Source organism: Tauraco erythrolophus, chromosome 2 (assembly GCF_009769465.1).
Source record: "Tauraco erythrolophus isolate bTauEry1 chromosome 2, bTauEry1.pri, whole genome shotgun sequence".
NCBI classification, from domain to species: Eukaryota; Metazoa; Chordata; class Aves; order Musophagiformes; family Musophagidae; genus Tauraco; species Tauraco erythrolophus.
The window spans coordinates 3,343,129-3,366,784 of record NC_141466.1 but is presented as its reverse complement, the minus strand read 5'-3'; the positions used below and the strand labels follow the sequence as shown (position 1 = coordinate 3,366,784).

At 41.2% G+C, this 23,656-nt stretch overlaps 1 protein-coding gene across 1 annotated transcript in view; it reads left to right on the top strand.

The window, feature by feature from the left end:
• The window catches only part of ADGRG6 (adhesion G protein-coupled receptor G6), a 120,549-nt gene that overhangs the window by 46,265 nt on the left and 50,628 nt on the right, over positions 1–23,656 (top strand). Inside the window, exons 3-6 of the mRNA XM_086632026.1 lie at positions 2,701–3,042; positions 10,502–11,122; positions 16,277–16,345; positions 19,501–19,584. Of these exons, the coding sequence (XP_086488152.1) occupies positions 2,701–3,042; positions 10,502–11,122; positions 16,277–16,345; positions 19,501–19,584 (1,116 nt within the window). The remainder of the gene's footprint in view (positions 1–2,700; positions 3,043–10,501; positions 11,123–16,276; positions 16,346–19,500; positions 19,585–23,656) is intronic.

Genomic DNA, 23,656 nt, shown 5'->3' with positions numbered 1-23,656 from the left:
CTAAGATAAATAACATGTTTTAGTATTTGCAGTGAAAGTGGGGGTAAAAGTATTTTTGTTACGTGTACTGATGGTTCTTTTTACACAGCTAAGAAGCAGTGATAAATACTCAAGAGAGAGATGAATAGAAGAGCTGAGTCCTGTTTTGGCTGATGGTGATCGACAGAATTAATAAAGACAGGTGTTCTTTCTGATGGAGAAATTTCACTTTTCCAGTCTCAGGTTGACTGTAGTATTCTACCAATTTGAGAGATACACCACCTGTCAGTTAAAGTGTATTTTTTTTTTCTGGTTCAGCAATGTTTTATAATGCTCTTAAGGTTTACTTTAGGGGTCCAAGGCTGAAAGAGTGTACATTAACACCCATGTTTCTATATGTATTTACATCACTTACCAGCTTAGTCCCTGGCTGCAGGTCCATCTGGGTGCACAGGGAAAGCTCCCAACTGCCCATACAGCTCTGTGCCATTTATTTCTCTGACAGGAACGAGTAGGGGAGTGTGGGCATGTTGCCAAATCCTCAGCTCCTGTAGCCTTCATCCCAGCAATAATGAAGGCAGGAGTGATCTTATAGCAGCTTTCCAGTACCTAAAGGGGCTACAGGAAAGCTGGAGAGGGACTTTTTACAAGGATGTGTAGTGACAGGACAAGGGGCAATGGATTTAAACTGAAAGAGGGCAGATTTAGATTGGATATAAGGAAGAAATTCTTTACATTGAGGGTGGTGAGGCACTGGCACAGGTTGCCCAGAGAAGTTGTGGCTGCCCCATCCCTGGAAATGTTCAAGGCCAGGTCGGATGAGGCTTTGGGCAACCTGGTGTAGTGGAGGGTGTCCCTGCCCATGGCAGGGGGGTTGGAACTGGATGATCTTTGAGGTCCCTTCCAACCCAAACCATTCTATGATTCTATGAGTGTGAATCCATTTGGAGGTGGCTCCAGCCAGAGCCGTCTTACAGCTGCTCGCTTGCCCTGGACTAGACCGCAGTGGCTTGTGGCTTAGAGGGTGCTTTTCCTGTTCCTCCTGCTCTCAGTCTGGAGTGGTTCTGTGAAATCCACTGGTTGAAGCTGTCATCTGTTTGTGCAACTGCAGGATTGATGGGCACCATACTAATAAGTAAATATTCCCTCTCTGGTTAATAAATGGAACAGCAGGATTTCAGGGCAGGTGAGCACAGTCCTCTGACTGTAAAGATTTCCAGATAAATTAGGAGTGGACAGGCTCCTAATATGCAGATCAAGTTCTCCAACGTCACGAGCGCCACTTCGTCCCAAAGCCACCTGCAAATCTTTCAGACAATCTTTTTTTCTTATTTCAACAAATAAGCATCCCACTGATCTTTTCTAATGTAGCCAGCTGTATTTGACTCTGAGAGCCCAGTTAATCAGCGGTCTCTTTACCTCTTTGGAGCCATATGAATTTCTGTTTTGCAAATAAAAATTATGAAAACTTTGTAAAATACACCTTGCAATTCTCCCTGCAGGTGTAAACGGCTTCTTTTTTTTTTTTTTTTTGCTGTGCCACTTCACAGAGTCAGTGTCCATTTGTTTAGGGCAAACACCATTTGAATGAGACAGAACAATACCAGGACCCAAGCAGTGGGAAGAAACATCAAGGGCTCTTTGGAGAAGAGTCTTGTGTTTATTCCTATTTTATAGCTGCTCCATATGTACTTTATGCTTGGCAACTTTTTCAGTTGCTTTAACTAACTCATGTTCGCGTTATCCTAGTTTTTTCATGCTTGTGGTACTTGACACAGGAGTAATTTAGCATAAATGTGCTGGTTGGTTTCTTTGGTTATCCGTTGGCAATACAGTTCCCACCTGGTTTGTTCAGGGCTGCTTTGGCAAACTGGTACAGATTTTAGCAGCAAGCAGTTCACAGTGATTATATCGTATAATACACGAAGTAAATAGATGATAAATGAGCAAATGTAAACCAAACAAGAAACGCAGCCCTGGGGGCTAACAGGGCCTGAAATTCTCGTGGATAAGCACAGCAGGTGAGCAAAGGAGTAGGAGGAACAGGGTAAGAATTTCTTGGAGCCTGACTGCCACAAACATGCCAATGGAGCTGAATCAGCATGGGAAGATTGCAGTAATTTGCTGTTGATTGAAAAGCCAGTAGGTCATTGCTACCCTTCTGGGTGATGTTGGTCAGAAATGCTGATGACTAACCTTCAAGAGCTCTGCAGAGCTGCTGCTTCTGCTGCTCTTCAGCCCATCTCTTGTGCTGCTGCCTTCCAGAGACATTCCACTGGAAACGATGGCATGGCACAGAGCTGCTGCCATAGCCACCGGTCAGCATCAGACCAGCAGCCAAAAAAAATGTTAATGATACCAGTCATCTTCTCAGAAGTTGCAGTTTAAGAATTTGTTTGCCTTTCTGAATTCAAAAACATTGCTTTCGCTTCGCCTCGGTCAGGTCAGTATATGTAGCAGATATAAATATTGTGGGCACAAATTAATATTTAGCAGTATAAGTTCTATTTCTCTTGTATAGGATTTCTTATATAAAACATTCTTTTGCTCTACCGTTCCTCTAGCATTTTGCCAACTAGCAACCAGGCTTTTTTCTGCCTTTCTTCCTCCCATCTCTGTTTGTGTTTTTCTGTATAGAAATACGTTTGGTTATTATGTTGATGATTCCTTTCCTGCTATCTATCTTCCTGACCTCCAGCCTTTCTCTGTTTTTGTTGCCAGCTCACGGATGCTATGACTGTAGGATCGTGCTAACTGACCCCTCTGGAGTTTTCACTTCTCCATGCTTCCCCAGTGATTATCCCAACAGCCAAGCGTGCAAGTGGATCATCCGAGCACCTCATGGATTCATCATACAGCTAACGTTTATTGATTTTGACATTGAAGAAGCTCCGGGCTGCATTTATGACTCGCTGATTTTAGACAATGGAGAAAGCCCAATGAACCTTTGTGGCATCACTGCCAAAGGATTATCCTATAACTCCACCGGAAATGAAATGATCGTGTCATTTAAAAGCGACTTCAGTATCCAAAAGAAAGGTTTTAATGCCAGCTACGTACGAAGTAAGTAAACCCAAAGCATTCCGTCCCTCTTACAGATGTTAGAAGGAAGTGTCCTGTGAGGATTAAATTGACACTTCCTGAAGGAATCAAGTCCTCCAGGAGAAGGGAAAGGATGGGGACGCTGCAGGGTAAAACTACAGAGTTCTCTTGTACGTTTTTGTAACTAATTTATTTTTCTTCAGATTAAAATAAATTATTTTATTCCAGGACATGACATCAAACACGTTAGAAAAACTTCACATGACAAGATTTGAGGCCTGACAGTGCCTCTCCCTGCAGACTTATGCTTTGGTTTGGAAGCAGGACACCTGTCCTTCAGGTCAGCGTGCTTGCAGAGGGACATAGAAACCTAAAGGAGAGCATGAGAGGGAACTTAGCTGAGCCAGAACTGAGGCCAGCCCAGACCTCTGGCCCAGTGGAACACCCAACAGTGGGGAGGAGTTTGTGCAGAAGGCAGATTTTGAAAAGGTGAGGCCCTGGTGAGGCCACATCTGGAATATTGTGTCCAGTTCTGGGCCCCTCAGTGCAAGAAGGACAAGGAACTGCTGGAGAGAGTCCAGCGCAGGGCCACAAAGATGATGATGGGAGTGGAGCATCTCCCTTATGAGCAAAGGCTGAGGGAGCTGGGTCTCTTTAGCTTGGAGAAGAGGAGACTGAGGGAGGACCTCATTAATGTTTATGAATATGGAAAGGGTGACTGCCATGAGGATGGAGCCAGGCTCTTCTCAGTGGCATCCAATGATAGGACAAGGGGAAATGGATATAAGCTGGAACATAGGAGGTTCCACTTAAATATGAGGAAGAACTTCTTCCCAGTAAGGGGAACAGAACACTGGAACAGGCTGCCCAGAGAGGTTGTGGAGTCTCCTTCTCTGGAGATGTTCCAAACCCACCTGGACACGTTCTTGTGTGATCTGATCTAGGTGGTCCTGCTCCAGCAGGGGGATTGGACTAGATGATCCTTTGAGGTCCCTCCCAATCCCTGACATTCTGGGATTCTGTGAAAAGCCTAACAACCGCAAGAATCATGCTTTTTCCCCTGGAAGATAAGGGCACAAATAACACGTGATTGATGTTTGCTTGGTCATTTAAAGCATTAATTAGAACTTGCTGTCACATGACAGTAAAGGACAGCGAGGTAACGCTGATCGCTTACAGGTCCCATATGCTGCTCACCATTCATTCCACTTCAGGGCTATAGTCTGCAGTTGCATACTCTCAGCAAGCTTTCTTTTTGTTGAAGTCACACGCCTTAGACTGAATACTACTGATTGAGCATTTATATCATTGCATTGAACATTTATATTATTGTAAATAATAGTATTGCAAATACTAGTATTGCATTGAGCATTTATATTCTTGTAGCACACATGGTCTGTTGGTTGGCTGGCTGCTGTAGAAACACAGAGCAGGGAGGTTTGCAGTTATCTCTTCAGTCACAAGCACATCTTCCTCACAATTTATTATTTTTTTAATATGTATTACACGTATCTTATATTTTAAAATAATTAAGACAGTGACCCCTAGGAATCATAAAATTAGCCTCAATCATACCAGCAAAATTTGGAATCTGAAAAGAAAAAAGGTAACATCATCTCAGAGGAGCTGACTTCTTTCTACTGAGGACCTTTCATGCTGATGAAATGAATGTAGTAACAATTCTAAGAGCACCTGTTCTCTTCCAAAAGTGGAAGCAAATTTTCTGAAAGGTTTCTTTATTTGAAAATAGCAGCTCTTGCTGTATTGTAAGAAGCTGTAAAATGAAATGGATCGTATAAAATTATATGCAATCAGATTATGCAAAATTATTTATTTATTTATTCCTCTTTAACATTTTAATGTTTAAGTATGACTTTAAGGGATAAGACGACTTACAATTGAAATTGAAAGATGCAGCGTTGCCCTCAAGCGTGTTCAATAAGAAGTTGAGGAAAGGCCCACAGGCAAAGTGGCCTTTTGTCTATATATATACACCTATAGATAATGTATTTTTATGAAAGCAAAAATATTACCTCCATGTCAAATTGAGTAGTACCTTACGTTCATGGATAGCACCATTAACGTTAACTAGTCTTGGAAGATATACTTTCTTTTTGATAAGACAACTGCTCCCCAGTGTGAGTAAAGGTATCAGTGACCTTCACTAGTGACTTATATTTTAATGTTTCACATACATATTAGTTCAGAAACTCTATGTTAAGGCCTGCTGTTAAACATCTAGACTAAGGCTGCAGAATTACTCCAAATCTTTTCATTACTCCAAATTCCTCCTTTCCTTACTCCAAATCTGTAACTCTCACTGACATCTTGGTTTTGACTGTGGATGCCAGGAGAGCTGGCTGCATGCATCTGAGGCAAATGATAACTATTCTGCTTGTTGCCCACAGTTGTGCAATTACATTAGAACACTGTAGAATGTAATTACATTAATATTACATTCTCTTATTACATTAGAATTATTACTTATTATTACTTATTACTTATTATTACTTATTATTACTTATTACTCTCTTCTCTTATTACATTAGAACACTGTTCCAGTAGAACACTGGAACAGGTTGCCCAGAGAGGTGGTGGATGCTCCATCCCTGGAGACGTTCAAGGCCAGGTTGGACGAGGCCCTGAGCAACCTGATCTAGTTGGAGATATCCCTGTTCCTTGCAGGGGAGTTGGACTAGATGACCTTTGAAGGTCCCTTCCAGCCCTAACCATTCTATGATTCTATGATTCTACATTGGGTTCAGAAGATAGTTATAGACAAAGATCATGGCAATGTTTAACCTGGCAATGGATGTAGAAAAGAGGCTTGGTAAAGGGATGATAATGGTTTCCTTTCCAGTTATAAAAGCATGTAGACAACAGGACATCAGTGCACATGCATGCTGAAATTGCAACACATCTGCATGGCAGATGTCCGTGCTACACTCTCCAGTCCTTGCCAAGAGTTCCCAAAGCCATCGGAGAGATTGCACCCCTCCCCCCGCCCTCACTTCAGGTCTCCAGTGGAGTTTCAAAACTCCTCTGTCAAGCCAACACCATTGTAACTTCTACAAGCTTGATACCTGGGCAAAATCATTCATTTGTCCCAGAGTGAGGGGAACTGCGTTATATTCATATTTTATTTAATCTCCCAGAAATGATCATATGTAAATAATAAAATTGTTTTTCACAAAGTAGTGCAAAGTTGCAAAGTAAAGGGCCGTTCAAAGACACACAGCAATTTGCTATCTAGAAATGGCATTTAAAAAGACATTAATGGTACATCCTGATATACGATGTGCACACAAGACAAAATGTATGTGGGGAAAGACAAATATAAGAGAGTAAGTGAGTTTTGGGAGGGAATTAGCTGAGAATAGAACAGCTTTTGTGTGACTGCTTGGTTTCATGTAAGAGTGGTTTCAAACTGAGTTTCACAGAGAGCGTCCTGTTATCCATAACAAGTTGGCCGCCCACGTGAATGTTGACTTTCCTTGTTGTCACCTCCTGCAACACACCAACAGCAGATGGATGGACCATATCCTCAGCTGCAGTTAAAAAAAAAATAAATGTAGCTTTGCTAGTCTGAGGGTAATTATGTCAATTTACACCAGCTGAAGGGCTGGCATGTTAAATAATGTTCTAGTAATAGTTAACCACATAAGTAATAGCTCCACCGATGAGTAAGAGTCACTCAGTCACCAAAAGAAGAAGAAGGATAGCTAACAGACCTCTGTTGGTCCAGAAATGCTTGAGACAATGTCATGTAAAATTATCATGCAGTTGAGTAGTATTGCAGCAGCCCAGATTAAAAGCACAATTCAATGGGGTAGAAACAAAAGTTGGAAGTGTTCAAGGCCAGGTTGGATGAGGCTTTGGGCAACCTGGTGTAGCGGAGGGTGTCCCTGCCCATGGCAGGGGGGTTGAAACTGGATGATCTTTGAGGTCCCTTCCAACCCGAACCATTCTGTGATTCTATAAAACTCTCAAACAGGTATTTTATTATTATTCATTATTATATTATTTTATTATTATTCATTAAAGCTGATGCATTGCTTCCAGCATCAGTGAGAGGGCAGATGGAAGCAGTGAAGCCAAGACAGCAGAAGCCACCATTCAAGCACCAAACTGTCAACTGGCAGGAAACCAGTTTTCGCTGCGAGGGATTGTAAAATGCAGTCTAGGGACTCCTGACTTGCCTGCTTCTAAAAGGGTGTGTGAGATGTGAGACAGCGAGCTGCAAGTAAGCTAGGGGCTCTGAAAAGCAGAGACAGGCTTCATGTCATCCCAGCGCTCCTGTAAAAGCAGATGTGGATCTCAGAACAGTGAGCTGGCCACTCCTGCTGCATCTGGGCTGCCAAGACTTCTGTGCGTTCTTCATGAGTAAATAGCAATATGTCCAAAAAAAAACCCCTGCTCGTTGCAATCTAGTTATCTTCCTAACAGAAACTATTTAACAACGTTCTGGAAGTAGTCTAAACACTTGGATGGCTATTCCAAGAATATATGTATATTCTTCCTCAGAGAGCAACCAGTTTCTCCATTACTAACATCTGAAATTCATCAGTATGATGACCAGTTGTGCAGCAGTGGTCAGGAAATAGAGCTGCACTTCATTTTGATGGCAGAATTCTGTTTTCTCCACGTGGACAAAATACCTGTCAGTTTTGTCCTTTCACTGTACAAGGAAGGTGCCAGTGGTTAAATCTGTCAGATGAGGACAGCAAAGTTAAGTAGGCTTGTTCAGCACCAGAGCAACATCTTCCCAGTTTACTTCTCTTCTTGCACTGTTTAAATGTGACCAAGTGGTCCATAACTTTCCTAACCACCCTCACACAGGCTGGACAATGCTCATATGAATGACCTTGCTTCTTTTTCAAGTCTGGAATCCTTATACTTCTTCTGGAACACTTTCCACGTTACGTAAAGAAGCTTACAGTATAATTAACTCATGAAAAAATGCCCCTGTTTTCAATGGAGAGTTGAACACATTTTCTATCTATAAAATTGTTACAACATACTTTTGCCCTTGGGAAGAAAAAAAAAATCTATGAAGTAAATCCAGTAACTATAAAAGGCTAGTATTTTTCTCTCTTCCCTCCCATTCTCCAGTTGCTGGGTTGGCAGATAATGTGCAATGCTTTATGTTATTTTAATATATAATATATTGGTCAAATTATCTCCTTGTGTATATCCAAACATGGTAGTTTGGTGCTCAGAGTCTTTGCAAGCAGCTGGCAAAGAGAAATTGCAATACCACAATACCACTACACAGAATCCTTGTACCCCAAATACCTGTCTTTTTTCCTGACTATGGCACCCTTCCTTCACATGTCTCATCCTCTCATATTGAAAGGTTTTTATTTCATTCTGAGAAGGGAACAGGTGCAGTAATTAACATATGTGTTGCGGCATCATTTAAAAATCCCAGCGGGAGACTAGGAATTAACTACTGTGGCAGTTATTCTTCAGGTCTAGCAAAAACCAGTTTCACTTTCTGCATATACCCTGTGAAAATCAGTAAAAGAGGTAGCAGGCATTTGCTGGAGATGTGGTCTGCCACAGAACAGCGGAGCAAGAAGTAAAACCGAGAGCTTCTGCAATCTGATCTTGTTGACTTCGATGCCTTTGCATGACTGGTAACTTGGAACTTCTTTCTGTGGTGAAGATTACTAGCATCTTGCTGCCATGAGTGTGCCAATAAAACTGAGCATATTGATACTTTACTTTGAAGAATAACGTTCTCTGAAGTAGAATCATAGAATCATAGAATGGTTTGGGTTGGAAGGGACCTCAAAGATCATCCAGTTCCAACCCCCCTGCCATGGGCAGGGACACCCTCCACTACTCCAGGTTGCCCAAAGCCTCATCCAACCTGGCCTTGAACACTTCCAGGGATGGGGCAGCCACAACTTCTCTGGGCAACCTGTGCCAGTGCCTCCCCACCATCAGGGTGAAGAATTTCTTCCTTCTATCCAATCTAAATCTGCCCTCTTTCAGTTCAAATCCATTGCCCCTTGTCCTGTCACTACACGCCCTTGTAAAAAGTCCCTCTCCAGCTTTTCTGTAGGCCCCCTTTAAGTACTGGAAGGCTGCAATGAACAGAATAGTCTGAATGAACAGAATAGTCATTAATTTACTGATGGAGAAAAACGTATGTGGTGTCATACTGTTTTTCACATTTGGTGACTGCCATTTTGCCAATGCAAATGAGAATACTTAATAACAATTACAGACAGAGTAATTCTGCCCATGCCTAAATACCCTTACTGCAGTGCGTGTTTGCAAGAGAACGAGCCATTTCTAGATACTTGTACAAAATCTAAAACTGCTGACCCAAATGCTAGCAAATAATGCACAGCTTGGGTATAAATATTCACAAACACACGATTGCAGTATTCAACCAGAAGAGTGTTGGGGACAAAACGAGAAGATGCCTAATGTTTTGCAGAAACCTGTTAGCTGAATTCAGGAACAAAAGGCTTCAGCTGGGCAAGGAATGTACTGGGGGCTTTTGCAACATGGACCAGTTGGAGAGGGTCCAGAGGAGGGCCATGAAGATGATAAGAGGGCTGGAGCACCTTTCCTATGAGGACAGGCTGAAAGAGTTGGGGCTGTTCAGCCTGGAGAAGAGGAGGCTCCGGGGTGACCTTATAGCGGTCTTCCAGTACCTCAAGGGGGCCTACAGGAAAGATGGGGACAGGCTGTTCAGGAGGGCCAGTTGTGATAGGACAAGGGGTAATGGTTTTAAAATAGAGGGAGGTAGATTCAGGTTGGATATTAGGAAAAAATTTTTTACCATGAGAGTTGTAGAACACTGGAACAGGTTGCCCAGAGAGGTGGTGGATGCTCCATCCCTGGAGACGTTCAAGGCCCGGTTGGACGAGGCCCTGAGCAACCTGATCTAGTTGGAGATATCCCTGTTCCTTGCAGGGGGGTTGGACTAGATGGCCTTTGAAGGTCCCTTCCAGCCCTAACGATTCTATGATTCTAATATTTAAAAGAAGCAAGGCCTGTACTTCACTGGTGTCATGCAGTCATGCAGACAAGTAATTAAAATAACGTATCTTAAAAGCAAGTCACACTGTGTTTTTCAAATAACTGGTTTATTCCATTGTCTAATGCATCCTTACTAGATGAATGAGTAGTAATTTTTATCAAGTGAGCTGAGGCAAAGTTGGAAGTTAGTAGGTAGTATGTCCTAACATTGCTCTTAATGCAATTTTAAGGGTTGTTCACTGTGTGCAGTGCAGCATTGTCCATGCTGTTGAAAAGGAATTTTGCATATTTTCAGCTGAGTACACTCCCCAGCCAAATTCCCCTTTGTGCATGTTGTTGGTGAATTACAGTGATAAAAACCACTTGATGACTATTTGCTGTCATGAATGTTACTTTAACCCCTGCTGCCAGTCTGCCCTTGCTTCTGTACGATGAATTTATTTTTTTTTTGGGTAATTTATTTGTCTGCTCTCGGTTCTAGTCGCCGTATCTCTGAGGAATCAGAAAGTCATCATTCCCCAGGTTCCCGACGTCGATGCTGTGTCCGTGGCAGAGGGTGTCTCCATGCCAGAGCTTAGCCAGTTCACCCTGTGCTTTGAAGCAACCAAGGGCAGCAGCGATGACAACGACGACTGGAAGGTTTTCTCCTACACCGATGCGTTGTCGACAGAATTCTTCAGCTTCGGGAAGACAACAAAAGGCCATTTTCTGTCCATCTTGGGCACGCAGTGCATCCTTGAGAAAGCATTGCCTCGAAACGCAGAGTTTTTCACTGGAACCTTTCAACAGCTCTGCATCGTAGGGGATACCTTCTCGGGCAGTATAGGTATATATGCCAAAAGCATCTATCATATAGTGTACTGCCGGGATATCTTTAACAAAGTTATCCCTGGGAATGGGAGGCTGGTGCTGGGCTCTAACAGCAATGAAGTGAGCTCTCTAAATGGGGACATTTACAACTTCCGCCTCTGGAATTTCACCATGAATGCGCAAACGCTGGCCAACCTCAGCTGCGATGTGAAAGGAAACATTGTAGACTGGGAAAATGAATTCTGGAGTATTCCAACTTCAGCACTGAAAGCAGAAAACAATTTGAGTTGTGGTGAGTACGCCTTGCCAAATCTTTTTTTTTTTGCTTATTTTCCCCCCACACTTCTACATTGTGCTGAACGTATCATATATCAGCACGGAAGAAAAAGAGAATTCCCCTGAAAGAAAAACAGCTAGATCTTACCTTCCTTAGACTTCAGCTCAGCTCTTACCATCCACAGAGGTTTTGACAGGGTATAGAGGTGATTCCCTGAAGGAAAAGAGCAAGTCCCCTAAGTATATTGAGTTGGTGCTTGAAATGATCTGCACATCAGTTTTTCCTAAACAATTGTTTTATTGGCCTTCTACTCTTATGATATGGGGATAATAGGGAAGTACTTGCTAGCCTCAAGTAAAATTACAGTGGTCTCTGGAGAAGAAAATGTGGGTTAACTAATCATTTAGTACATGTTTTTGTACCTGCCCTTTGGCCCTTTGATTAGCCACGAGGAGCATTTGCTAGCCTTGCGCTGCATGTGCAGAGCCAGCAAAAGCAGTGACAAAACAGCAATGCATATGAGACAGAAAAGTATGAGAAAAGATTAAACTGGAGGAGGCAGACAGGAAGGAAGAGTTTTAGATCAAAATCGTTGGGTTTTATCTTCCTGAGACACATGATCAGTTCTTATTTTAATCAGTAATTGCTGAAGATCTTTCTTCCTGTAGATTACTCCAGAAGATAAATTTCTATACATTGTCCAACCTATTCTCAGACACTTGATTCTCATAAGTGAGCAGGTGTAAATTTTATATTTATATATATATATATATATATGTTATTACAGCTGGTTGATAATTTTCTACTGGAACATTTTTTTCCAGATGAAAAAAAAATCACAACTGAAAAGTCTTAGTCACTTTGGACAAGTATTATTATTAAAAAAAAAAAAGTTAATAGCAACTTTAGAGATATTTGGATAATTATAAAATGCATAGGGGAAAATCTGAATCATGGCCAGCAGTAACCCATAAACACATGTAGAATCATAGCGAATCACAGAATGGTTTGAGTTGGCAGGGACCTCAAAGATCATCCAGTTCCAACCCCCCTGCCATGGGCAGGGACACCCTCCACTACACCAGGTTGCCCAAAGCCTCATCCAACCTGGCCTTGAACACTTCCAGGGATGGGGTACCCACAGCTTCTCTGGGCAACCTGTTCCAGTGCCTCACCGCCCTCGGATTGAATAATTTATTCTTTATATCTAATCTAAATCTGCCCTCTTTCAGTTTAAAGCCATTATTCCTTGTCCTATCACTACACGCCCTTGAAAAAAACAGTACGATGCTTGTGAAAATCAACAGCTATCAACCTTCATGTCCACAGAGTTTGAGCCCTCCTATTGTAGCAAATACATATTTGTTAAAAAAAAAAAAAAAGTCAAACAGTTACAAATATTGGTTCTTTCTGAACCATGTGAGATGTCTTCATATCTAATGTTGTCCTCTCTAGTTTTGCCTTCTTGCTTCTCTGACACCTTACTACTTAAACATAGTTGGAATAGTGTCACTATAAGCATCTCCTGACAGAGAATCTATCAATGTTCTGGGAATCCTTAGCTTAAAACAGAAGCTGACATCATTAAGGTCTGCTAGTTTCTGTATCTAATAGCTCATGAGGGATTAAGGTGGCTTAAAAAACCATCTTGTTTGCTTTAATTTACTCAAACCAGAACGTGAGGCACTCATTGAAAGCTAGACTCACTGTGATGGCTCTCAGCATGCCTCTGCTAAAAAAAAAAATTTAAGCAATACCTCTAAAAACAAGAGTATCTAGGTGCCTTCATCCCTCTACCAGACCAAAGCAAAGGCTGATCTAAACATTGACTGTGACTGATGAAGGCGTTCTGGACAAACAGCTTAATTTAATTTTGATTGGAGTAGAGGTCTTATTCTTCTTTCTGTTGAAGGCTGTGCAGTCCTTTGGCACCAGTGTAATATCATAGCTGTGGTCATAGAAACGGAATATTCATTTTCATTTCACAGCTCTGTTCTTTGGGATGTCGTTGTTCAGCGGTTTCCTTGCAGCAGGACATTATTTTAGAAAACGTATGTTGAACGCAGGTGTCTACAAGCCACTTCAAATGTATCTATATATGTCTTGTTACTTCCTCTGACTAAGCCTATGAGAAAACGAACTCATTGGTCAGTCTTTTTCTTTTGAAGATGTTAAATCACCCCCTATCATACAGGCTTTCCTGAACCAGAGTATTTCCTAAAAGAAAACACTGAGTGCGTTGACCATTTAAAAAATGGTTACTAGTCCCAGAAATGGAATTGTTAGAATTTTCTTCCCTTCATCTTCTTGAATAAAAGCTTTCATTGTAAAACCAGCCTTCAACAGAGAGTTGATGAGTCAGGCTATCAACCACGATTAAACCGCTGGCAGCGAGGAGATGACCCAAACTGATTAGGCTGCATCTAGCAGCAGTGGAAGGATTTATGCAGAAAAGAGGTTGTCACACAGCTCCAATAATGCTTCCACAGGAAGTGGCATTAAAAAAAAAAAACAAAAAAACAAGCATTTAGCAGTGATCTCAACATATCTGTGCTTACATTTTGCAAGGGGTATTATTTTCATCGTTTTTCAGACAAAGCTTTTACAAGTAGATTTACGGAGCAGAAAAACACGGGCAAATTGTTCCAGATCATCTTTTCATAGTTTTACCTTCTCCTGGTTTATTCCTTAGACTGATGTTTTCACAGCTGTGCAATCATAGTGGGGTGTTTCTGGAAGACTTGATGGAATTCTGTTTTTATTGCCCTACCTTTGCACGGCTTACATTTAAAGGTATATGTACACAGCCTGGGTATCTGGGCTAATTTTGAAACAAGTAGTCTGGGTAACGGTCGTGGTGTAACCACATCGGTTCAGAGCTCGGTGAAGGAAAACTGAGGAGCATTTAATCAAATTTAAATGCATTTAATCAAATTTAAATGGCCCAGGGAGGTGGTTGAGTCCCCATCCCTGGATGTGTTTAAGAAAAGGGTGGATGAACTACTTAAGGATATGGTTTAATGGGAGATGAGGGATGGTTGGACTGGATCATCTCTAAGGTCTTTTCCAACCTAGAAATCTATGAAATCTATGAAATTCTGGTACTGATTTTTAGAGCTTGCATTGGCTATACTTACTCAGTTTGAGGGTAAGGTGGCTGCATGTCTGTCCATGCCTGCAGTTGCATTTGCTTCATGTACTCTTCATTTGGGCCCTTCATCCCCAAAGGCCAGAGGAATTCTTACTTTCACTGTCAGATTTAACTCGGGGTGGGATCTGTCTGCCTAAGGCAGCTGAATGATGTTTCAGCCTGAGCTAATTACGCTCAGCAATGTTTATGAATAGGTCAGTGCATCTCATCCTGGACAAGATGTCTCAGTGAAGTCAGAAGTTTTTTTTCTGTAGGAGTGCCCGTTCCTCTCCACTGACGATGAAGAAAGTCTAGTGTGATGAGCAGATACAGATGTCTGACTTTTAGTCACTTGAAGTGAGTGAGATATATCACACAGAGTGTCAGTAATACAGGTCCATATCTGCTGTTCACATTACTGTCCATGCCACTTTGCCCACAGAAGTTGTAGATGCCCCATCCCTGGAAGTGGTCAAGGCCAGGTTGGATGAGGCTTTGGGCAACGTGGTGTAGTGGAGGGTGTCCCTGCCCATGGCAGGGGGGTTGGAACTAGATGATCTTTGAGGTCCCTTCCAACCCCAACCATTCTATGATTCTATGATTCTAAAATCATGATCTTTTTTTAAATACTCACTGAAGAAAATATTAAGGGCCACAGATTTTCCAAGACATCTTCCAAGTGATCTTTCACTGATACGAAACCAGAAGGAGGAACTTACAGCAGGTTTTGATATTGACAGTTTAATATTAGCAAATATTTTTTGGGGAAAAAAAAAAAAATCTCATGCAGGAGGTAGTATATTCACTTAGAATGTCCTTCCTGGAGTTTATAGGAAGTGTACCAAGGAAGTAAATTTGCCTGTATCTCTTAATCCATTTATTAAAAAAAAAAAAAAAAGCTTTTCTATTTGCTGAGGATCACATATTTTGAATTCCACCCCTGTGTTTTGTCAGCAATACATGTAATGGTATTTGTGGCTTGACATGATTTCTGTGTTGAGGCCCCATGCTTCATCTGTTCTTGCATCACAGGAAATACTTTCCTAGCTATCTTTACGAGCTGATGGGTGGTGGCTCTTTAATTTTATGGAAGGATACAAGGTTTGATGAGAGAACCTCATTGAGTCAATATGATTCTGAAGTGGTAAAGCAAAAGCCGAAAGGGCGATGCTCCCAGTAGGTTCAGATTATGTATTTAACAACGTTTCCCCAGTTCTTTTTCTGTAACCTTTATTTGCCAGAGAAGTTGTGGATGCCCCATCCCTGGCAGTGTTCAAGGCCAGGTTGGATGAGGCTTTGGGCAACCTGGTGTAGTGGAGGGTGTCCCTGCCCATGGCAGGGGGTTGGAACTAGATGATCTTTGAGGTCCCTTCCAACCCAAACCATTCTATAATTCTATGATTCTATGATTTGCCCTGTTTTTGTCTCAGATCATCAAAGCGTGTGCATGTTGTTATGAATAATTCAGTTGAGATACAGACTTATAACATTATCTGCCTGTAAATCATGCATACCAGAATATTAATCACCCCCACGCCCTGGGCAGAGGAACAGGTTTAATCACCTTTTATCTGGTTGGTGTGTGTGTCACAGGCGGATTACTCAGAAGCGTGTGGTGGGTAACCTGTGCTCCAGCAACGGAGCGGGTTTGCATCTCCAAGGCACGTGTGGTTGCTCAGGAAGATGGCATAAATCCTTTGGGCACAGTGACCCCCCTGCTTAAAGCCATTTCCCAGGGCACACGCAAGCTGCATTCATTTAACGGGACGTTATTTAGTGAAAGCTAAGAAAACCAGGGGAGGATCAGTCAGTGGCTGTAACTTGCAAGTCAGCAGATTTTTCGTGGATCTCTCGGCCACAACAGAAAATGAAAACATGTAAGTCTTCCAGGCAAATGCTAGCATCAGTTTTGCCACTGAGAGAAGTTAGGAAGAGGACTGTGTCACTGCAAGATATAATATATTTTGACACATAGTAGTTTTATGCCCAGTAGCCAAACCTTTCTAATTGCTCTCCTTTTTTTTTTTTTATTCCTAAAGGCTCATACCTAATTCCCTCTTCTGCAATTGAACCAACCAGTTGTGCAAACCTGGGAAGCCTTTGCCAAGGTAAGAATCCCAGATCATTTTCAGCTTCGTCTTTGTTAAATCTTTATTGTCCTGGATTTTTTTATTCCATTTCTTTTTTTATTATTGTTTCTAAAAGGGTGAGCTGTAATAAAAAATAGCAAGGAAAGGAATTCCTTAGTCTCATCAAGCGTGTGGGTGTCCTGTACATACAATATGTGGAAAAAACGTGGTCTCTCCCTTGGTAATACATTTTCCAAATAGTCTCCATTATATCAAAATTATTCAATTGCTTTCATTTCTTTCTCCTCTTCTTTTCCTCCTGCGCATTTTGACAGTAAATTATTAACCAGGATAAGAAGTGGGTATATCTGTAAATAAAAAATGAGCAATTGTAAACAAAGGAACTAACTATTATTCATTTTTTTCCAATAGCCTATTTTGAGGCTAGATACTTTTGAGATGAGCAGGTAAAAATTTGACATCAAACTGCAAAATCCAGCAGCGATTAGTTACTGAAACACTTGTTACAGCACTTAGTGATGGTTTAATATTGTAAAAATCACCACCTATAAGAATTCATAAGGTCTCTTGAAAGGTCAGCTCGGTCGAATTCAAGGAATAGGTGAACCCTAAAGATTTCCCTGTCATGTGAATCTTTGGACTTTCAAGGGCAGTAATTCCTTTCGCTCTGCTTGGAGGCTTAAAAATGCTCAACAGGGAACGACATCAGCCCATTTCCACAGCACCTTCATGAACACAGACCTGCTGATGAGGTGGCATCCTATGATAAACTTTAATCACAGCAGCAGCTGCACCAAAAATAGTGTCTAGCTCTGTAACCCTTTTCAGGCTGAACGGTGGAGGATGGAGACAGGAGAGAATAAAGTAGAAAAAGGTGGAGGAAATCTCAGAACTCTTTCAAAACTGACGTTTGCAAGTAAATCAGATTAAACTTAAGAATGAAAAGGAAAATGCTCTCTGCTTGCAAAGCCTATAAGAGATCTATCCCAGTCTTCAGCGTACTTCTCCCAGGCTTTCCTGAGGTAAATTTGGTTCAGGTTCTCGGAGCATATTGTACTGGTCTCCACGGGGAAAGTGAAATGCCAGTTATGCCCGTAATTGGATTTGAAATGGTCATTTTCAGACGTCATATTCACAAAGCACAATATGATCTAAATACTACTTCTCAAATACCTTAGGTAAATGTGACAGCAACAATTATGCAGTATTAAGCTTTTTATATGTATAGGGTAATCCAGCCACCATGTAAAAATCTTTGTGTATTCTTTTGGAAGAGCTCTGAGAGTTTTGCTCTAGCAAAATGGCACGGTGCGAAAGGAGAACGTCTTTCATCAGGTCAGCTAATATGGCTGCAGGAATGGACATGCTTTCAGCGAAATAAGGCTGCGTTTCTAAAAGCCTCATCCTTTTTTTCCAGCTTAATTAACTTGTCTAGTGGAAGATATTGCCCCTAATAAAAGACGCTACCTTTCAAACTTGCCTCTCACAACTTCTGAGACCATCACATATTCAATAACCACTATGAGTATTTCCATGAGGGTAATGCTCTTTCTTTCCTCTGAAAAAAATTCCTCCTTTCTTTCTTTACCAAGTGTTTGGTAAAGTGTCACTGGTGTTCTGTGTTTATCATTTTGGAAGTGGCAGAGCACATTCACCACTGTTCACCATCATCATCATCATCATTACTGTGGTAATGATGAAAATCCTAAAAAGATGTCTGTCCGTTTCTGTCAGAACTGCACTTATTTTAAACTGAGAGGCCAGTTTGGATTCTTTTTTTGTTTGTTTGTTGTGTGTTGTGCAATAGCACCAGTAACAAAGTTTGCAGATGCCAGATTATGTCAGCTACAGCCTGATGAAAGACCTGTTTTCTCCGTTACGCTTACAAATATTTTCATTCATTGGAAGATGCCTCCTTTAACAGCGTTGGCTGGAAGATACAGTCAGTAAGAAGCCCGAAAACTTCTTTCTCAGACAATATAGCCCTGAAGTTACACGGAAGAAGAGGTTTTTTTGTGTTATAGAGTGTCACTTGATATACTCACTTTCCCAGTTAGAACATATTTGCCGCAGTCTCCAACTCTTCCTTCTCTTTCCCTAAGTTTCTTTTTTCATTGAAACCTGAACATGAACCTTTCTCCTTAAGCTGAGACCTCAACTTATGAACTTCGGACTTAAAAACTTGGCTAAAATAACTTCACAAAAAAAATAAAAAGTGCAATTTCTTGCCTAAAATACGATTGCTTAGCCTTTCCAGGTTGGTCCTTGAGCAAAACCTGCAAAAGCTGTGTAACACGTATGTGAGATCATACTGCACCGACCTTCAGATTTTAAAAAGAGTTTTCAGGAGAAAAAAAAAAAAGAAATCTGTCAGTGAGTGGATTTGCATTCCCTGGGAGTGATTAGATAAAAGTAAAATATTTTCCAAACTATTCCTCAAAAATTTAACGTCAGGATCTTTGAATTTCTCTAGCATATATACCCTCCCAGTCTGCTGTGAGGGAGATGTGCAGTTTTGGCTTCTCACTCTGAATTTGAAAAGTGTTCTAGCTAGTTCTGCTGGGAAACAGTTGTATGGGAAACAGTTGTATGGGATGAGTCTGGTTAGTGTCGGGGGAACGGTACAGCTGAAATCCAACATGTAGCTTTCAATATGTATATTCCACTCCAATTATTCCAAGCCTGATTTCAATTCTTTTCATTGTATGGAGTTCAGTGGAGTTAATTGGATCCTTACGTGGGTATTTAGTTTCTACATTTGCTTGTCACCTTCCGTCCCTGAGTAGAGACAGTTATTCTTTTCACAAGCAATATTCTAAGTGCATGCATCTTAGAACTTACAAGATCTATTTTCTGGTCTTTGCACAGCTGTTTGGATCTGAAGCTCTCATAAGAGGATTTTGAGTTTATGAAAGCAGTACGGGACTGATCTTGCAACCCTTCCACTGGCAACACTCCCACTAAAGTCAGTGAAAGGGAAGATTGCAGGATTGGGACCTCAGTTCATATCCATTCATCACTTTGTGCAGAAAAAGTAATGTGTTTACTTAACATTTATGGCATTGTTTGTAGATGGTTTCATTTTGCATTGTCATGCGTTGTTCCCATTTTGTCTTACCTCATTAACATTCATTTTTCATTCAAGTTCACCTCTTTCTCATCTTTATTACCAGCTACTGTAAATGCTACTACTCCTACACCACCCACTGTCACCACTAACATGCCCGATACTAATAGAAACGATAAGCCAAACAATGGTAAGAAATCCTGTGTTACATTTTTCCTTGTACTGTGTCTAGAGCAAATTTACTGTGTTTTAAGGTGTGTTTTTCATACTATCATAATGTCAAGGGTCGTGCTCGGTTCTGATCTCATTTACCCTGAAATACATCAGGAGGGACTTCACTGGACCGTGTAAGAGTGGTGTAAATGAGAACAGAACCAAACTCAGTGTTTATTCATACCATGTTTACGTGGTTCTTGTACAAAAGGGACTCTCCTTGTGTCACCCGTCGGATTTACCCGTGCAAAGAGCAAGGGGAGAGAGCGGTGTTTTTAAAAAGGGTCTGAAAAGAATCGAGCTTTTGAAATGCTCTAAGGCTGCAGATCATGAGGTGTTGTGTAGCCCCAGCCTGTGCAGCCAGGGTGGTAGGTGGTAGTATGCTGGGATGGTCTGTTCCTCACTAGTCGGGCGCAGGAGCCAAGTGGAATCGTTCCGATGGAGCAAAGCCACTTCCACTGAGTCAACAGGAATCTTTCCACTGACTTCAAGAAGAGCTGGATCAGACTTTACTAGGGAAAATGTTGACAGTATCAGATATCGTTTATTTTTCATTTAGAAAGATTAAGGGAAAAAATAAGGCAGTAAATGAGCCTATTATTAGCACAGGAAAAAAGCAGGGGTTTCTTTTGAGGTTTTCTCAAATTCTATGATATCACTGTCTCCTGGAGACTGAGCATCATTTGTGAGGTGCTGCTGAAATATTTATTAGTTTGTTAAAGACAGTTGTTAAATATTATTAACACCACAGAGAGATTTCTGCAATTTTCATATGAGGCTTAAAGATATTTTTTGTAAAGATTTGTTTTTCAGTGTGCTCCATCAAAGTAAATTAGAATTTGGGGTTTTTTTGTGTGTGGTTTGGTGGGGTTTTGTTGGTTTGTTTTGGTTGGTTGGTTGGGTTTTTTTTCCCCAAATGCATCAGTTGTTTCTGTGGGATTTAAAATTCTTGAAGTAATTTTTCTTTTGGCAGATCGTTTCTTGTGCATTGGCAATCAGACAGTACAGTAGACAATGTGAAAGAATTTATCTGAATTCAGCCTGCTTGGATTTACTAAGCTGTAGAAGTAAGAAGAAAATATTGCAAATTTCTTCTAAATTGTACTTTCATCTGTTTGTGGAGCCACTCTCTCTATGTTCACCATGAGCAGTTAACTTGATTTTTGTAACTACAGAAGGAACTGAATGCCTTATTAATGTTAGTGTGAATAAAAACTGGACAATTAAGTCCTTTCTTTGGCTTTGAAACTCCCAAGAGAAAGCAGAAAGACTAAGAAAAATAAGCCTAATTCATTTACAGTAGAAGCAAATTAAACTTGCACTCAGCTAGCTGACATCGTTTTCCACTGTTGGTAAGTTGATTTTTAGACCCAGTGCAGACAGCCAAGAACAGAGAGTTAAGTTGCATGTATTTTCTTTAATCCATTAACTATGTGGCTTACTGCACTCAGACCTGCAGGAATTCAGGCTTCCTGCTACGGTTATCTTCAGAATGAAGAGACATTCACCTGAATCCTCCCATTCACGACCACGGAGGCAGCAAGAGTCTAAGATAGAAGGGGTCAAAAACATAGGAATTATCTCAACTCCAATTATTTGGCCAGTGAAGCAAAGGCCTGTCCGTTTCAGTAAAAACTCAGCAGATGAGAACCCAGAGAGAACAAACATGTACAGCTTGTTTCTTCCAGCTATGTCCACATCAGCTGCTTCTGAGGAGATCGGCACCGATACCTTGGCTGCTTTTACAGAAAAAATCAACCTAGAGAATACTGTGACGAATCAGTTACCAAATGAAAATATTTCAGATGATTCTAGAAGTTTATTTCGTGGCACTTCTGATGCAGCAGATGCTGTTACAGAGCCTTCTGTGAGTGCAGCAGTTCCTCTTCTTCAAAACACAAGTCCTAGTGCGGAGCTGGCACTGGCTTTGGCAGGTGGGCTTGGTCATTCCGTCTCCGCGTCAGCGTTCCGCTCTCCCCTCAGCAGCAGCATCACTGCTTATGGACACAAGGAAGAAACCACATGGATTTCGACCTCCAACAACAGTGCAACCAACTTCATGCGTACAAGCGACCTCTTGGAGCCTGAGAGTTGGTGGAGTGAGACTGTATTTCATCCTCATATCACCTCTGACATCCAAGAAAACAGACATTCTCTTTCTAGCTTGTCTGTATCACCTACAGAAGAGAAATCCTCGTTCCAAAAAAGTAGGCTAGTTTTGCTAAATTTCACACCTGAAAATTTTTACCTGGAAGTGATAGGAGGCAATGCCGATAGGAAACCTTCTTCTGTGCTAGCAGCAGGCAGTGAATTTCAGTTTAGAAAATCTACGTGCATTAAGGAACATCATTCAGGAGACGTTGCAAATTTAACCTCTGCGGAGACTCCGTGTGCCAACCCGACAGCTTTTTTTCAAAACATGGAAAAACCGTACACAAAATTTATGCCTGACATTCAACTGACAAATTCAGACCCGGGACGCAGTAGAGAACTGCCAACATTTTCAGCACTTCTGTTAGAAACAGGCTGGACGAGCTCAGTGTTTGAGCAGGTTGTAATGACCCTGCCTGTTTATCAACAGTTGTTGACTGATATACACGTAGAAAGTAGCAGCATATTTACGTCTACTAGCAATTACCAGTCTCGTTATTTAAAACATTCAGCACATTTTCAAAAGCCAAGTGAGACTCTCAGAAATGGAGTCCTGGAGAACAATTTAGATGCATTTCATGATAGTAATCAAAATGAAGAATCAACTTTTTCCATATTAGAGCCAGAGAACGTGAATAGGGTCAGCAACAGCTGGGACTCAGGTTTCTTGGATCTTTCAACAAAATATGTAGGTATTTCCCCTTCTTTAACAGCAAGTTTCTGGACCGGTTCCTACCATTCGAAAGAAGCATCTCAAGTGTTTTCTGGGGAGCCATCAGAAAATTGGTGGCTCTCACTTAACAAACTTCTCTCTTCCCCAACGGAGAGATTGCCATCCATCAGTTCACCCGCTAAGTCTGACAGTATCTCTGAACAAACATCTGCCGTTAGATTAATAGGTCACAGGGCTGGAGAAGTGACCTTCTCTAGTCGTATGTCCACCTTGGAAACACAAATCTTTAGTTCATTTATTCCAGGCCTTTCAAAGAGAATTTCAAAAAGTAGTGGCACAACAATATCAGAGTTGCAGTCAACAATGAACTTTGCAAACCTAACCATGTCTTCCAACAGTGAATCTTATTTTGATTTTCCTTTCCCTTCCCTGGAAGCACCTTTGAGTCAACCCTCTGTACAGGCACAGATAAGTCCCTTTGATAAGGTACTTGAAAACTCCACAGAAAAATTAATGATGTCTGATACTTGGCACATGCAAACTGGAACTGACAGAGTAAGTGATCAAACCAATATGATTTTCCTGAACAATAGGCAGCAGCTTGTTTCTGTCCTTCCAACACATTCTGGAACCCAGACTTCATGTTCAAGGCATAGCCAAGCTTCTTTCTTGATCAATACACCATTTAAGAGTTTGATAAACAGTACAAGAACACATGGACCACCACAGTCTCAAAGTCTTTCAGTGAATGATGCTCTATCAAATGCTATTGATAAAGCAAGAAGTAAAGTTCAAATAGATGCAGGTATTTCTTTAAAAAACATCAATTTGGTGAGTTCTGACGTCCTTCCAATGATGTCTTTGGAATTAAGGCACCTTCTTCATTCAGACTCAAAATTCAGAGTCAGTGTGCCTCCTAACAGCTACTTGACGCCTCCACTCTCACAAAGTTTTCAGAACCATCTTGATAGAATTTCTCCAAGCCTGATCCCTCAGTGGGACATAGCAGAGTTAAACTTGCCAACAACAGTAACACCGAGAAGTCATCTAACTCTTTCGGGACAAAACTCCATTGAAAATCAAAGGGACAATCTGAGATACTCTCTATGGTCAATAGAAGAAGAAATCATTGGTAATACTGAAGACATAAGGAATTCTGCTGTTCTGACACCAACAAATGTTTTGAGGCTTTCCAAATGGGATTCAGAAGGGGAGGCATATGGAT